This window comes from Chrysochloris asiatica, unplaced genomic scaffold, assembly GCF_000296735.1.
Source record: "Chrysochloris asiatica unplaced genomic scaffold, ChrAsi1.0 scaffold00278, whole genome shotgun sequence".
Lineage (NCBI taxonomy): Eukaryota > Metazoa > Chordata > Mammalia > Afrosoricida > Chrysochloridae > Chrysochloris > Chrysochloris asiatica.
In genome coordinates this window covers 2439166-2454391 of record NW_006408796.1, presented here as the reverse complement: position 1 = coordinate 2454391, position 15226 = coordinate 2439166, and the positions used below count along the sequence as shown (strand labels likewise).

The following is a 15226-nucleotide window of genomic DNA, read 5'->3' as shown; positions in this document are numbered from 1 at the left end:
TTGAAAGTTTAAGAAGTAATCCCCCGAGAAAAAGATCAATGCTTCTTTCCAGAGATTTGTCTCTTGTTGTTGAGTGTTATTGAGTTGGTTCCAATTCATAGCGATCCTGTATAGGCTTTCTGAGGAGCGGCTGGTGGGTTTGAATCACTGACCTTGTGGGTAGCAGTCCAGTGCTTATTCTACAGCACCACACCAGGGCTTTGAGATGTGTCTAATAGCAGCTAGTGATGGACAGACAACATTCTAATGCCCCGCGCTCCTCTGATGCATACCTCGAAGTTTTCGAATCCAAAGATGTCCAGAATACCAATGGATTTAAAGTCATCTGTGCCTTTGATCCTGCTGTTGATCTTCTTAATCACCCACTCGAAGCAGCGTGCATAAAGTGCCATGGCCAAGGAGTCCCTGCTGTCCACCGCCTGTGGGGAGAGGGGACTCTGAAGACCCTGTGGACGGGGGCATCCCAGGTGGCAGGTCCATCCTGGGCCCACTGAACATAAACAGGCACTCACTGACCACCCAACATCATCATCAAGAACCATTTCTGACTCCTCGTAACCTCCCAATGTGTGTTAGAGTAGACTGAGCTCCGTCAGATTTTTAATGGCCAATTTTGGGGGGGAAGTAGATCTCCAAACCTTTCTTCCTAGGTGCCTCTGGGTGGATTTGAACTTCCACCCTTTCTGCTAGCAGCCAAGTACATTATTTGTTTGTATTACACCTAGAGGCTTGTGGTAAAATCAATACTACCTAGGAACATACAGTTGTCTACAAAAAGGATCAAGTGGAATCAACTTATTTTATGATAAAGATTCATCAAAAATTCCTTTAAATATCCAACTTACAAATCCAACTTTACATGTTGAGCTATAAAACAGAAAGCAACTGAACCTACATAGACCAGTATATCTTTTCTCAGGTTTAAAACAATGAAAATCTCCGTTTTCCATTATCAGGATTTTTTTTTTTTTAATATTTGACTTGATACATGTAAGTTGTCTTCATTTTTACTATCTGAACTAAAACAGGTATTAGAAGGAGTTGTTATTGTTAAGTACAGTTGAGTTGATTGACTCATGAGACCCTGTATAGGGTTTCTGAGGCTGTAAATCTTTGTGGGAGCAGAAAACCTCATCTTTTTTCCTGTGGCGCAGCTGGTGGGCTCGAACTGCTGACCTTGTGGTTCCCAGTCCAGTGCTTATCCTAGAGTCACTATGCTCCCTATTAGAAGGAGTTATGAAATGCCACTGAGTTGGTTTCAACTCATAGCGACCTTACTGGGTTTCTGAGGAGTAGCCGGTAGGTTTGGGATGCTGACCTCATGACTGGTACTATAGGATAAGCATTAGACCAAAGAGGTCGGTTTAAAACACAAGGTTGGTGGTTCAAAGTCACTAGCTGCTCCTTGGAAACCCTACACAGGATCGCTATGAGTCGAAGCCAACTTGATGGCACTTAACCACCACCACCTTGTGGTTCACAGTCAGATGCTGATCGTATAGTGCCACACCAGGAGTCCATTAGAATGGTTTGTTGTTGTTAAGTGCTGTCAAGTTGGTTCTGACTCATAGTGACCCTGTATAGGGTTCCCAAGGAGCAGCTGGTGGGTTTGAACTGTTGACCTTGTGGTTCACAGTCCAGTGCTGATCCTGCAGCGAGAATGGGTTAACACATATAAACTGGCTCAAGGCAGTAGCAGAGGAGAACAAGAAACAATATGACAGCCTGTGGTAATGTTTATATAACAATGGTAATAATTTAAATTTTAAAATTAGCAATGAAAAAATGGGATATTATACCTAATGTTTAATTGAGTTTACTGTGTATATTTAAATCCTTATCACAATCTGAAATAGGGATGATATTTATTCTTATCTTACAAAGGAGGAAACTGAGGCACAGCGAATACCTTTCCCAAGAACTGTTATGTGCTATTGGGTCAATTCCCACCCACACACCCTACACACAGGGCAGAGTAAATTGTCCCATTGGGCTTCCTTGGCTATAATCTTGATAGAAGCAGATTTTCTCCTGTAGAGTGGTTGGTGGGTTTGAACCACCGACCTGTTGGTTAGCAGCTGATCTTATTAATTACAGACAGTGAGTCAGACAATCCATTGGTCCTCTTAAACAACCCACTGCACTCACTCATAAAACTATGCAGAAGCCTCGTCTATTTCCTCCTATACGAAGATAATGTTCCCTTATGCTTTGTTATCTATAGGTCATTTTATTTCTTAATCACCATCATTATGGTCTCTAGGTCGAATTCTTCTGTGGCAGAAACAGGAGGCTTGTATATAATACAGGTATGTGCTTCACTGGCAGGCTTATCTGAGCACCCTACCATTCTTTGTTAGCATCTCTATGATGTGTTTGTGTAACCTCAGCTGAGCGGTTGCTTGTAGTTTCTTTCTCTGATCAAAGCCACGTCAACGTGAACCCGTGTTGACAGTCAAGCTGTACCTGCTGGATGCTGAGAGGTGTGAGGATCACTTCCCCCCTGAGGACCATCGATCTCTGGGTCAGCGTGTCCGTGAGCTGCGTCGAGTCCAGCCCAAGTAACTCTGCAGACCTGCCCAGAGCTGACAAGAAAAGGACAAGAGAAGACAGGTGTGGGCCCTAGTGGATTCCACACTAACTACACCACAGCGAAACCTTGAAGCAAAGAACGTTCTGAGAACTTCAGGCAGACCTTTATAGCGCAGTTAGTTCCTTAGTAAACCCCAAGTTAACTGCAGAAAACCTGGGGTTTCGACAAAGTGCAGTCTGGTGATGGTCCCCAAGGCCCTGCAAGGGGTTCTGAGTTCAAACGATTTTCATTAAGACAAAGACGGTACTCACTTTTTGCATAAGCTACACGACATATATCATGCAGAAGCCAGTTACATATACTAGATATTAAAAGTCTACACTAGATGATAAAGAAATGAGCAGAACTGTAGAACTGTACATATAACTATTGTACCACTGTAAACATAGACTTCTACTGTTTCTGATTTTGAAAGTCATACAACATACTTGTTTCAATATGCAATTGTTGTTGCTGTTCCTCTGGAGTCTTTTTGAACTTTACCCAGCCCACCCCAGCTTCTGTGCCCTTAGATTTTGCTTCTGTCCGAGAAATTAAAACAATAACAAGACACAGAAATCACTCCCAGAAAAATGGCGGTTGGAGTTGGTTCTGACTCATAGTGACCCTGCACAGGGTTTCCGAGGCTGCAAATCTTTACGGGAGCAGAAAGCCTCATCTTTCTCCTGCTTAACAGCTGGTAGTTTTGAACTGCCAACCTTGAGGTTAGCAGCCCAATTCGTAACCACTATGCTACCAGAGCTCCTTTCAATATGCAACAGTTTATTATAATACCAACATATCTGTAATTAACCATTACATATTAAATATAACGATGACAACTTGTCGGCTATTATACTATAAAAACAACTTAATGTTGTTGTTAGGTGCCATCAAGTCGGTACTGACTCATAACAACCTCATGCACAACAGAACGAAACACTGCCTGGTTCTGAGCCAACCTCACAATATTTGCTACACTTAAGCCAGTTTATTATAGTTATTTAAAAATGAATTAAGTATTTTTGAATGCATCAAATTTTAATCTCTAATATGGGAAAATATCATAAGCAATACTCTAAAGATACAAAAAGTTCTCTAGGGTCCTCTATGGTATTAAAAAATATTGAGAGACTCTGTTTTGCATTTCCCTAGACTTTCTGGAACTATGGAGGCTAGAAAAATCCCCAAATGGAGTGCCTTGAGATAATCTTTAGACCTTAAACCAAAATTATCCCCCACTTCAGTCTTCTTTAAACCAATCATTTAACTTGAGAAGCATGTCTCTTTGAGCATTGTGCTCCTTAAAGAACTTACTGACATGGGGTGAAACTGACAAGAACAACAGCAAAGATTAAAGAGGAAACTTCTTGGGGTGGGGGGGCAATGAGTTTATGTTAATGTGGAAGGGGGCAATTCTAATGACAATGGCTGTATGACTTGAAGAACCTAATTTCTGTCACTCACCTGCACATGAACTACTGAACTGGCTGGTGTTGGCTTTGCTCTGTTAAGTTCTCAACAACAAAATCAAATCAAATTAATTTTTAAAGTAAAAGGCTATTAGGAGGTCCTGGAAGCAAAACATCTGTGAACTACTGATGAAGAGAAACAGGTTCCTCTGGAGTCTTTTTGAACTTTACCCAGCCCACCCCAGCCTCTGTGCCCTTAGATTTTGCTTCTGTCCGAGAAATTAAAACAATAACAAGACACAGAAATCACTCCCAAAAAAATGGCGGTTGATAGAGCGCCATGTGTACGAGGAGGTTTCAAAAAATTAATGTAAAAAATCCATTATCTTGCAATTTCACCTTTCCACAAACTTTCTAAGACCCCCTGACTGTCAGCTGACTCATTCTATCTTTTTTCCTACATCTGTTCTTTGTTGCTCATTATTTCCACTCGTTTGAACCAGTTTCGTACTTTCTTAGTGAAAATGAGGCGCCATCTGCCAGTCATCATTTTCATAGGCTTATGGCTGCCATTTCCTAACGACTACACAGGAAGTGCTGGTAGCTCTATCCCAGGGACAGAAAACGTCCCATAAAGGGTCACATGTTGAATGTGTCAGATCTTGCAGATCATACAGTCTTTTTCACATGTACTCTCAACTCCGCAGTTGTCATGTGACCATAGCCACACACTTTCCACCATTGAATGGGTATGTCCCAATAAAACTTTATTTAGATAGTTCTTAACCCTCTGCTCTATTCTTTTAATCCCAGCCTTCCAGAGAGCCGCAGTAAATTGGGTATAATACAATAACAAAAATTACTCTGGGGACCAATGATGGGAGAAACGCCACCATCAGCTCATGAACAAACATTCCAGGTTCCACATAACATTAGGGTGAAATCCTTTTTTCTTAAGCAGAATGAAGACCATAAACTGCTGTCTCATCTGTGTTGTTACTTGCTGAATCAAGAATGAACTGTGTCACCTATGGTGTTAGTATTTAAAGTTTCCCATAAAACAGACTTTTGGAGGAGGGGAGAAGGAGGAAAAGAGGGAGCCGGGAAGAAAAGGGAGCCAGGAAAGGAGAGGAAAATAGGGAGGGAGGAAGGCAATCTTACCTGTTTTGAAAGAAACCTGCGCCCCACCAGCAGTGATAAATTCTATGTTCCCAAGATGCAATATACCAGCAAGCAACCTCAAAATTTCCCGAACTTCCTCCTTGCTGAACTGCATTACTTCCATTGCTGTCTAAAAGAAAATACACGTGTTTCATTTTACTTTTTGTTACGCTGAAGAAAATAAAGAACACACAAGACGTAATAGAATTATTAGATGTTGGATGCTCATGACTGAATAAAATGATAAGGGTTTGTCTAGAGGTAAGCACGTAAGAAGTGGGTATGCAATGACTCTTTTTAAAAAGGAAAATCGTTGACAGAGGTACACAGAAAACCATATCTAATTGTTGCCAGAATTGGCTCTGACTCATGGCGCCCCCTTGTGAGTCAGAGCAGATCTGTACTCCCTAGGGCTTTTGACCACTGGGTGGATACGAGCCTCCAACCTTTTGGGGGTTAGCAGCCAATTGCATTAACCACACCCAGGGACATCACATAGAAATGAAGAGAAATCTTAAGAAAGAACTGAAGGAGACTCAACAGTAACCAAGTCAATGAAACAGAAACAAATACCTAGATTGCCTATGTTGGAGTTAAGTGATGTCAAGTTGGTTCCGACCCACAGAACCCTGTACAGAAGCAACTAGTGGGCTTGAACTATTGACCTTGAGGTGTAAACCGACTTTGCAGTCCAGTGCATTATTCTTACTAATGTCACAGAATTAATGATAACAACAAGAAATACTTTAATCTGCAGAAATCAAAGTATAGCGAATTCTTTAATTTCTTCATACATTAACAATGTTGTTTTGTTGTTAGGTGTCATCGAGTTGGTACTGACTTACAGGGACCCTATGCACAAGAGAAGGAAATACTGCCTGGTTCTGCATCAACCTCACATTTGTTGCTACTACATTTGAGCACGCCCCCATTTTTTAAGTTTTTACTGTGAATTGAGTGATAGTTCCCATGGGAGAACATCAGCTTTCCATTCATCCTATCGTATTTCGTTTCACTGCAATGATTACAATCCCTCCACACAAAGTAATTTAACATCATTTGCTTCCATTCCCTCTGGTTTGTTGGGTTTTTTTTTTAATGTACACTGAAGCACTCAGGAATATATAACCTTTCAAACAACCAAAGGATACACCCTGCAAGCCTGGGTCCAGAGTCCAGAGTCCCCAGTCATTCCATCTCTCCATGTCATTGTCTCTTCTCTTGATAGGGTCTACTATTCTCTTCTTCTCCCTTGATGGTCCCAGGGTCCTCCGCTCCTGGACTACAAGATCAACCACTCCCCTCCTTTCGTTACAAAACGTCTACCTTTACATTTGCAACCCTCACAGTTAGTCCCCATCTCCTTTCACCAGCCCTGTCCAGAAAGATTGGAAAACATTAGTGGAGAGTCTACCTTCTCTTGCACCCTCTGGAACTAGATTCCCTCTTGAAAACTTGTAAGCCAGTCACTTTGTGCCTTTGTAGTCCCCCATTTTGGGTAGCCAATGTCCAAGATGCTCATTTCTGTACTGAGGGGGTGAGATTTATTCCCTCTTTGGAGCTACTACATCCAAAAGCGTAGGTCAAATTCATCAAATTGTAGCAGATTACTCTTTTATTTTTCCCCTCTTCTTTCTTCTTCTAGTCGAGTTCTGATCATCCAGCCATTGAAGCCAGATCAAATGGGTGCTATCTGCCAAGCATGGGTGCTCTTGTGCATCTCCCCTCACGTCATGTCAGCAGGATGCGTCATTCTCTGTTGAACCTAGTCTTGCTGCTGCTGTATCAATCGATCTGTTTTTTTTTTTTTTGTGGGGGGGTACACGGGCTTCCTCTTTTTTTTGCTGACCTTCCACTTTACCAAGCATGATGTCCGTCCTTCCCCAAGAATTGGTCCCTCCTTATATAACATGTCCAAAGTCTGAGGGACAAAATCTGGCCATCCTGGCTTCTAAGGAGCATTCTGGCTGTACTTCTTGCAACACAGCTTGGTTTGTTCTTCTGGCAACCCGTGGTACTGCCAATATTATCTTCCAACACCATACCAGTTGTTGGGTGCTGTGCAGTCAGTTACAAATTACCGGGACCTTAAGGAGCATTGTTGGAATGACTGTTAAGTGCTCAGCTGCTTCTCGAAAGGCTCCCGGTGCGAATCCACCACCTGGTGGTCAGCTCTTGTCAAGATGGCAGGAAGCCTATAGGGTAGCTCTCTTCTGTTCTCTGTAACTCAATCTCAGTAGTCAGGGGTATGTGTAATTCCTCATAATACACTCTTGACTGTAAAACTTTGGCCCCATATGATATTGTTGCTGTCGAATCATTTCTGACTCAGAGTGACCCTGTGTAGGGTTTCTGAGCAGTGGCTGATAGGTTAGAACTGGCAACCTTTCGGTGGGCCGTCCAGTGCTAGTCTTACAAATCACACCAGGGTGTGCAGATAGGTGGATTAAAATCCTCTTTCTGGAACTTTCTTGATCACAGTTTTTCATCCTTTTATCAACCAAGCTGATAGGGAATCCGAAGAGACTTGGATCTGTCTTCCCCAGATGTTCAACACATCTGTTTTTAATTTCTCCAAAGGGTTTGTTAAGGTCTTATCTTGGCCTGTGGACTTTCCCTCTGGCTAGTGAAAGGAAGTTACCATCATAAAGTTTGGGGGAAAATAAACATAAACAATGACAAGTAGCTACACAACTCAAGCCTGGTGTTTTCTGACTGACATGTAAGATCTGCTCATTTTTCTGTTGGGATTTCTGTAAGGAAGAAAGATAACCAATAAAACCTCCGAGGACAGAGGGGCTGGTGTTACTGCTGCAAATGTGCGAACAAGGGCCCCACGTCACTGCATCGGAGCCAGCGAAGGAGGAAACCACTGTGGGCTTTCAAGTTGTTGTTGTTAAGAGATGTCGAGTCAGTTCTGACCCATAGCAACCCTCTAGAGGGTTTCCAAGGAGCGACTAGTGAGCTTGAACCACCGACCTTGCAGTTCAAACTGACTTTGCAGTCTAGCGCATTAACCCACAGCACCATACCAGGGCTTTGAAGAGAAACCCTTAAGAGAAACAATTGGCTATTTTCATATGTGAAAAGTCTCGTTTCTTTACAAAGTAAAAACAACAAAGTTATGAAAAAAAAAAAAATGGCAGACAAGAAGACAGGGAAGCATTTTTAAAAATTAAAGGGGAAAGATTAATAATAGCGCCACTTAAAGATACACATGAGAAGAATAAAAATAGGCAATTCTCACAGGAAATGGAAAGCCACAGAAAAATGTGTTCCTCAAAGAGGTGCAAAGTAGAGTATATATGAGCGTCCTGATCTGAATTTAGCAAAAAAATTTCTGCATGATAAACCTGAAGATGGGTGAAATGGGTACAATTATGTACTAATTGATGGTACTATGAATTAGAGGAATCTTTCTGGGAAAACATGATTAGGTGACTGGGCTAGATCATATAAGAAAATGACCTTATCATTTTAGTATCTTAGGAAATACAAACTACGCATGTCCAGAGACATTAACTAACATTCTCAGAGTTGAATCAAACTAAGTCAGACCGCCAAATCTAAAGCCTAGAAACATTCCCCATCCAACACAAATGGAAAACAGAAGTCTTCAATTTAATCTCCAATAACTTCAACAGTGGGTAATTGTCTCAAGAAAAACCTCAAAAGAAGGAAAAGAAATGTTTTATTTATAAAATATTCACTGCAACGTTATCCTGAGAAGAGCCAGAGAGAAAAGAGACAGAGAGAGAGAGATTCTAACTCTGTGACAAGTCAAATAAAGTACATAAACTTGTTAGAACACTGCGTCCTTTTAAAAGAACGTAATATCATAAAGAAACAGGAATCCTTGGATAGTGCAAGTGCTTGACTATGAACTAGAAGGTTGGAGGTTCTAGCCCACCCAGAGGTACTTTGGGAAACAGGCCTGCAATGTACTTTCTCACAGCCTCAGAAAACCCCCTTCAAAGTACAGCTCTGTACACAGGGAGCTCCCATGACTTAAAAACAACAGAAGCATATGACATCACATTTGTCATAGCTTTATGCAAAAAATGTTTGTTTGGTAACTATGTTTTTTTTAAAGTAGGATGCATCTGAAAATTGAGAACAAATATGAAAAACTGACAAGAACATTTGGGTGGCAGGCTCATGAACACTATTTGCTCTGTCGTGTTTTCAATGGTGTTGGGACTATTCCTACAACCACAGAATGCAGCCACCCAGGGTGCATGGATAAACAAAGGGCTGTCCATCCAATGACATTACTCAGGAGCAGAAGTAGAGAAGTGATACAGGCAAAAGAAAGACGCCAGGAGCAGGAAGAGTCTGGACCCCACGGTTCCATGTCCCTGAGACTCTAGAAAAGACAGATCTAAACCACAGTTAGCAAACCAATCTGCTTTTGAGTCAAGTCCAGCCCACAGTGACCCTGGAGAACAGTGGACAGCTGCTCCATTGGGTTTCCAAGGCTGTGATCTTTAGGGAAGCTGACGGCCTCATCTGTCTCTAGGGGACCCACTGGGAGGTCCAAACCCTCCTCCCGTCAGTTAGTAGTGGAGCATTTATCCACTGAGTCACCTCGGCTTCTTTAAACCTATCAGTGGTCACCTAAGGACATGCGGATGTGGGGTCACAGGAATGGATTGGGAAGGGACATAAAAGAACGTTTAGGATGTGGGAATGTCCTGTCACTTGCTCGCAGGTGAAGTCAGTTACACGGGTCTGTAAATTCAACTCACTGAAATGGTGTGGGACTGCAGGTTTAATGTTCTGGGTGACCGCAAGGTCGGGTTTGAGCCACAAGGTTGGTGGTTCAAACTCACCAGCTGTTCCTTGGAAACCCTGTATAGGGTTGCCAAGTTGGAACCGACTCAACGGCACTTAAAAACAACTATCAGTTCTAAAAGCTAAAATCAAAGAAATATGCTAAGAAAAGTAGAATTAATTTTGTATTCACTAGATTTTTAAATGGTGTTAAAAGACCAAATTAACACTCTGGTAGCACAGTGCTTATGAATCGGGCTGTTAGCTTCAAGGTCAGCAGTTCGAAACTACCAGCTGTTCTGTGGGAGAAAGATGAGGCTTTCTGCTCCCGTAAAGATTTACAGCCTCAGAAACCCTGTACAGGGTCGCTATGAGTTGGAATCGACTCCACAACACATAACAACAACATGCTCAGGAAGTAAATACATTGTCAAAGCTCATGGTTTTCCCTTGTATGATGATAAACGTCCTCATATACTCTAAAACATGTTCAAAACTAACCTCAAAATGACTACAGAAATGACGTGTCTTCACTGTCAAAGTCATCTACCTGGACTTATACTAAAATGGACATCCTGCTTGGTAAAGGAAAGGTCAGCGAAAAAGAAGGGACCCCCCAATGAGGTGGATTACACTGTGGCAACAATTGTGAGGTTGTTGCAGTATGGAGCATTGTTTTGTTTTGGTGTACGTAGGGTTGCTATGAGTCAGACACAACAAAAAATCTCCTGGTCTGGAGTTATAGGATAAGTACTGGACAGTTAACCGCAAGACTGGCGGTTCAATCCCACTAGCCACTTCTTGGAAACCCTATACAATGACACTTTGTGTTGAAACCGACTTGCTAGCACACAGTAACAACAAAACAAAATGAAAATGAGATTTCAGTTTACAGGAAGAGAAAAATGAAGACATTAAAACATGTCCCGTAGGGGGAGAAAAAAAATCTACATGTAATCCCTTAAAATACACAAAAGGTATGCAGAGAGATGAAACTGAACACATAAAATAAAAGTGCTTACTAGATTAATAAATGTGTGGCTTCTTTGTTTTCAAGTCTAACACTGAGTTAATTAGTTGGAAGCACAGTGATCAGTGGTAATTGCATTAATTATACCAGGGAGGTAATTAAATAGCCGTAACTAATTATCACCAGCACCGTGGGTGTTTGGGCTACAACTGAAAGGCCCTTCTTTCTATGTTCCTAACTCAGAAAGTCCTTCTTCTAAGCCATCTCCACCCCCTCAGGCAGGAGTAGCCACTTTAAAGCTTATTATAATTATTTTACTTTCTCAACCACAAATACGCTTGAGAGGGAAAACAGTGGGAATTTCTCAGTCTAGCTCTGAAACACGAAACAACAATTTAGTTATAAACAGCATCAAGCTGTACAAAACGTTTCCAATGAAAGTGTGTATTTAGCGTACACATAAGACAGGTACTGCAGAGTGGGGGTGGGCGGCAGGTATTTTTATATCGTCTCAGCTGCCAACAAATCCACTAGATATCAGTAAGAGAAGGGGTGCAATTTGCCAAGGGAAGAAGGTGTGGTGGTGCCATGGGTTAAGCTGCTGGGCTGTTAATTACAACGTCCACAGTTCAAATCCACCAGCTGCTCCTTGGGAGACCGATGAGGTTGTTTGCTTCTGTAAAGCTTTACAGTCTTGGAAACCCTAAGGGACAGTTTTATTGTGACCTATAGTGTGGCACCGCAGATTAATGTGCTGGACTGCAAAGTCAGTTTCAACTGCAAGGGTGACAGTTCAAGCTCACCAGCTGCTCCTTGGAAAACCTATACAGGGTCACTATGGGTTGAAACCAATTGGAATGCACTTAACAACAACCACTGTGTGGCTATGGGCCAGAAAGGACTCCAGAGCAGTGGGTGGAGTTCACTGCTAAGGGGAGTTGGTTGGGTTAAGTGGTAGGATTCTTGTCTTCCTCTCCCTCCCACGTGGGAGCCCAGGGGGTAAGCATCTCCTGCATAGTGACCCCCCATCTGTCAGGGAAGGTCTGTATGCTGCTTTGACACTGAACAGGTTTCAGTGCAACTTCCAGACTAAAAAGAGACTAGGAGGAAAGGCCTGGCTGTCTACACCCAAAACTCAGCCAATGAGATCCCTGTGGATAACAACCATACTAGCTCATTGCACAAGGGTCTCAGGCTGCCAGGTGTGGGGCAGGGGTCGTACAATGCTGTTGTTGTTAGGTGCCATGGAGTCCATTCTGACTCATAGCGACCCCATGCACAACAGAATGAATCACCGCCTGGAACTGCGTCATCCTCATATTTCTCGTTATGCCTAAGCCCAATGCTGCTGCCACTGAGCCATTCCATCTCCTTGTGGTCTTTCTCTCTGTTGCTGACCCTCCACTTTACCAAGCATGATGTACAATAGGGGTACAACTGTTGTTGTTACTGACGTTGAATCAGTTCAGCTGATAGTAAACCTGTATAGGGTTTCCAAGGAGTGACTGATGGGTTTGAACCACCATTATGTGGTTAGCAGTCCAGTGCTTATCCTACCAGAAGGTACAATAGAGGAAGGGGCTCAGACAAATGTAAGCATCTCATGTAGCGGAAATGGAGGAAGGATCTGGGCACAGGAAATGACATAAAATTTGATCAAACATTCAGAGTTTGCATGTGACATTGTTGTTGTTAAGTGCCATCGAGTCAGTTTTGACTCATAGCGACTCTGTATGGGTTCCCAAGGAGCGGCTGGCGAGTTTGAACTGTCCACTTTGTGGTTCAAGCTGATCTTGCGGTCCAGTGCTTTATTCCACAGCACCATCAGAACTCCATGCGTACGACGTGAGTTAACGTTAGGCTATGCTATAATAATATAAACTATGCTTGTGCTCCAGGTTTCCAAAGACTCGTGTTTGTGAGTTTGGAAACTAAAGTACAAAGCAAGTTGTTTAAACCTCAATAAAACCTGGTTCACGATGAATGGTTTGGCGCAGGCGTACACACAGGCATAGCCATTAAAACCCCTGGCTGCATGTGGGGAGCAGCCTTCAGCCACAGCCAACGTCCAGCCCTGCTCCCGTTTCAGGAGGGCCTTTCTCAAAAGTGTTACTAGTTACCAACATGTTAAAAACGCGTAAAGGGAGGAGGCCAGTCAGTTTGGTCCTATTATTTGGCAAAAATGAGTTTAAAAACTAATTGCAAGGAAATGTAAAGGTGGACGTTTTATAACAAAAGGAGGGGAGTGGTTGACTTTGTAGTCCAGGAGTGGAGGAGCCTGGGACCATCAAGGGAGAAGAGCGGAGTGCGGGATCCTACCCAGAGAAACAGTGACACCAGGGATAGACGCAGAGTTGATGACATGGAGAGATGGAGTGGCTGGGGATTCTAGACCCAGAGAGGGAGAGGGGTTGTGTGCTGATGACCAAGAGGCAGGCTTGGAAGGTGTACCCTTTGGTTGGTTGATGATGCATGGAGGGGATTGTAACCTTGGCAATGAAATGAAATACAATAGGATGAATGTAAAGCTGATTTCTCCCATATGAACTATTACTCAATTCACAATAAAAACTTTTAAAAAACTAATTACAAGGAATCCTACATGATAAATGAGGTATTTGCTAAAAAACATTTATGTGGTTTTATACTGTACTCTGGAGTCCTGGTGTGGCGCTGTGGGCTAATACGTGAGATTGCAAAGTCATTTGAACCGCAAGGTCGGTGGTTCAAGGTCACCAGTTGCTCCTTGGAAACCCTATACAGGGTCGCTATGGTTCAGAATTGACTTGCCGGCACTTCACAACAACAATAATACTATACTCTGCAGCTCTGGGATGTTCCCCAAAGCTTCCTGTGTGATGTTGGGATTGTACAAAGGGTGCTGACAAGTTCACACACTGGATACACCCGGGAATGTGGGTCCCAAGCTCCTAGGGTCGTAACATCAGCCCCAGGACCTGGCCTGGCACTCTGTAAAGAGTATATGTAGGGTAACAGAAGGAAATGATTGTCATGCAGCAAAGAATTGTTACCTCACATAATTGTCACCAGCTACCATTCAGGTGGAGTCCTGGTGTGGCACTGTGGGTCAATGAGCCAGACTGCAAAGCCATTTGAACTGCAAGGTCAGTGGTTCAAGCTCACCAGCCATTCCTAGGAACCCTGGTTCAGGGTCCCTATGGGTTGGAACCTACTTGACGGCACTTAACAACAACAATAACAACCATTCAGGCAGGTTGAACGCAGACAACAAAATAAACCCATTACTGATTACTCTTAATTTATAGTGCAGCTTGGAAGGCTGTGTTGAAAACAGCTTTGGCGAGGGCCAAAGATGAGAAAATGGAAGATGTTTACCGACTTTTGCATGGTTTATTAAATAAGCATGGACTGCCATAAGAAGGAACAAATCTGTCTTAGAAGAAGTACAGTTGGAACGCTTCTTAGAAGTCAGGACGGTGAGATTTCATTCCTCATACTTTGGACATGTTTGTAAGTATGGGCTTCAGTCCCTGGACTGAATGTTTGGTAAAGTGGAGGGTCAGCGAAAAAGAGAAAGGTTCCCAATGAGATCCACTGGCACCAGGGCTGTAACAAGGGTTCTGACAATAACAGGAATTATAAGGATGGTCCAGGGCCTACCTACCAGTGTTTCCTTCTGTTGTGTATAGGGGCCTGTGAGTCGGGACTGGCTCAACAGCACCTAACAACAACATGGAATTTAGCATCGGATGTGGCACTTTAGGATCAGCATTGGACTGCAAACCACAAGGTCGGTGGTTCAAATCCACCAGCTGCTCCTCGGAAACCCTATGTACGGTTGCTATGAGTCGGAACAGACTCCATGGTGCTTTACAACAATACTGACTATACAGGAGCCGTGCTCACACAGTGGTTAATCTTTGGGCTGCTGACCAAAAGGTTGGCAGTTTGAACCCACCAGCTGCTCTTTGGGAGGACGATGTGGCAGTCCCCTTTCGTGAAGTTTTCAGCCTTTGGAAACCCTATGGGGCAGTTCTACTGTTGACGACAAAGAGGTCTTACTGCCTCTGAACCCAGAAAAATAGGCATTCCCCAAAACTGCTCAAAATCTAACACAGGTACTTACTTTTTAAAAAAATGAATGCCAGTTGTTACCAATAATGAATTTAAAATAATCCAAAAGGCCAGCTCATGAGCAAATTCTCAGTGAGATCAGCAAAACTCTTAAAAGGTCTCAGTGACATGAACCAGTGCTAAGAGTTGCTGAAAATAATTATGTAGTTTTCCCCTAGTAGCTACAAAGCGATACCAGAAGAGAGATTTTCTCAGTCAGTTCCGACTCTTAGTGACTTCATG

The 15226-nt window shown here is 42.9% G+C and overlaps 1 protein-coding gene across 1 annotated transcript in view; it reads right to left on the bottom strand.

Moving 5' to 3' along the window:
* The window catches only part of MYO10 (myosin X), a 119633-nt gene extending 114364 nt beyond the window's left edge, over positions 1-5269 (bottom strand). The window contains exons 1-3 of the mRNA XM_006874437.1: positions 5146-5269; positions 2467-2585; positions 273-419 (exon numbers count right to left, since the gene is read on the bottom strand). Coding sequence (XP_006874499.1) covers positions 273-419; positions 2467-2585; positions 5146-5269 — 390 coding nt within the window. The remainder of the gene's footprint in view (positions 1-272; positions 420-2466; positions 2586-5145) is intronic.
* Positions 5270-15226: the final 9957 nt, after the last annotated feature.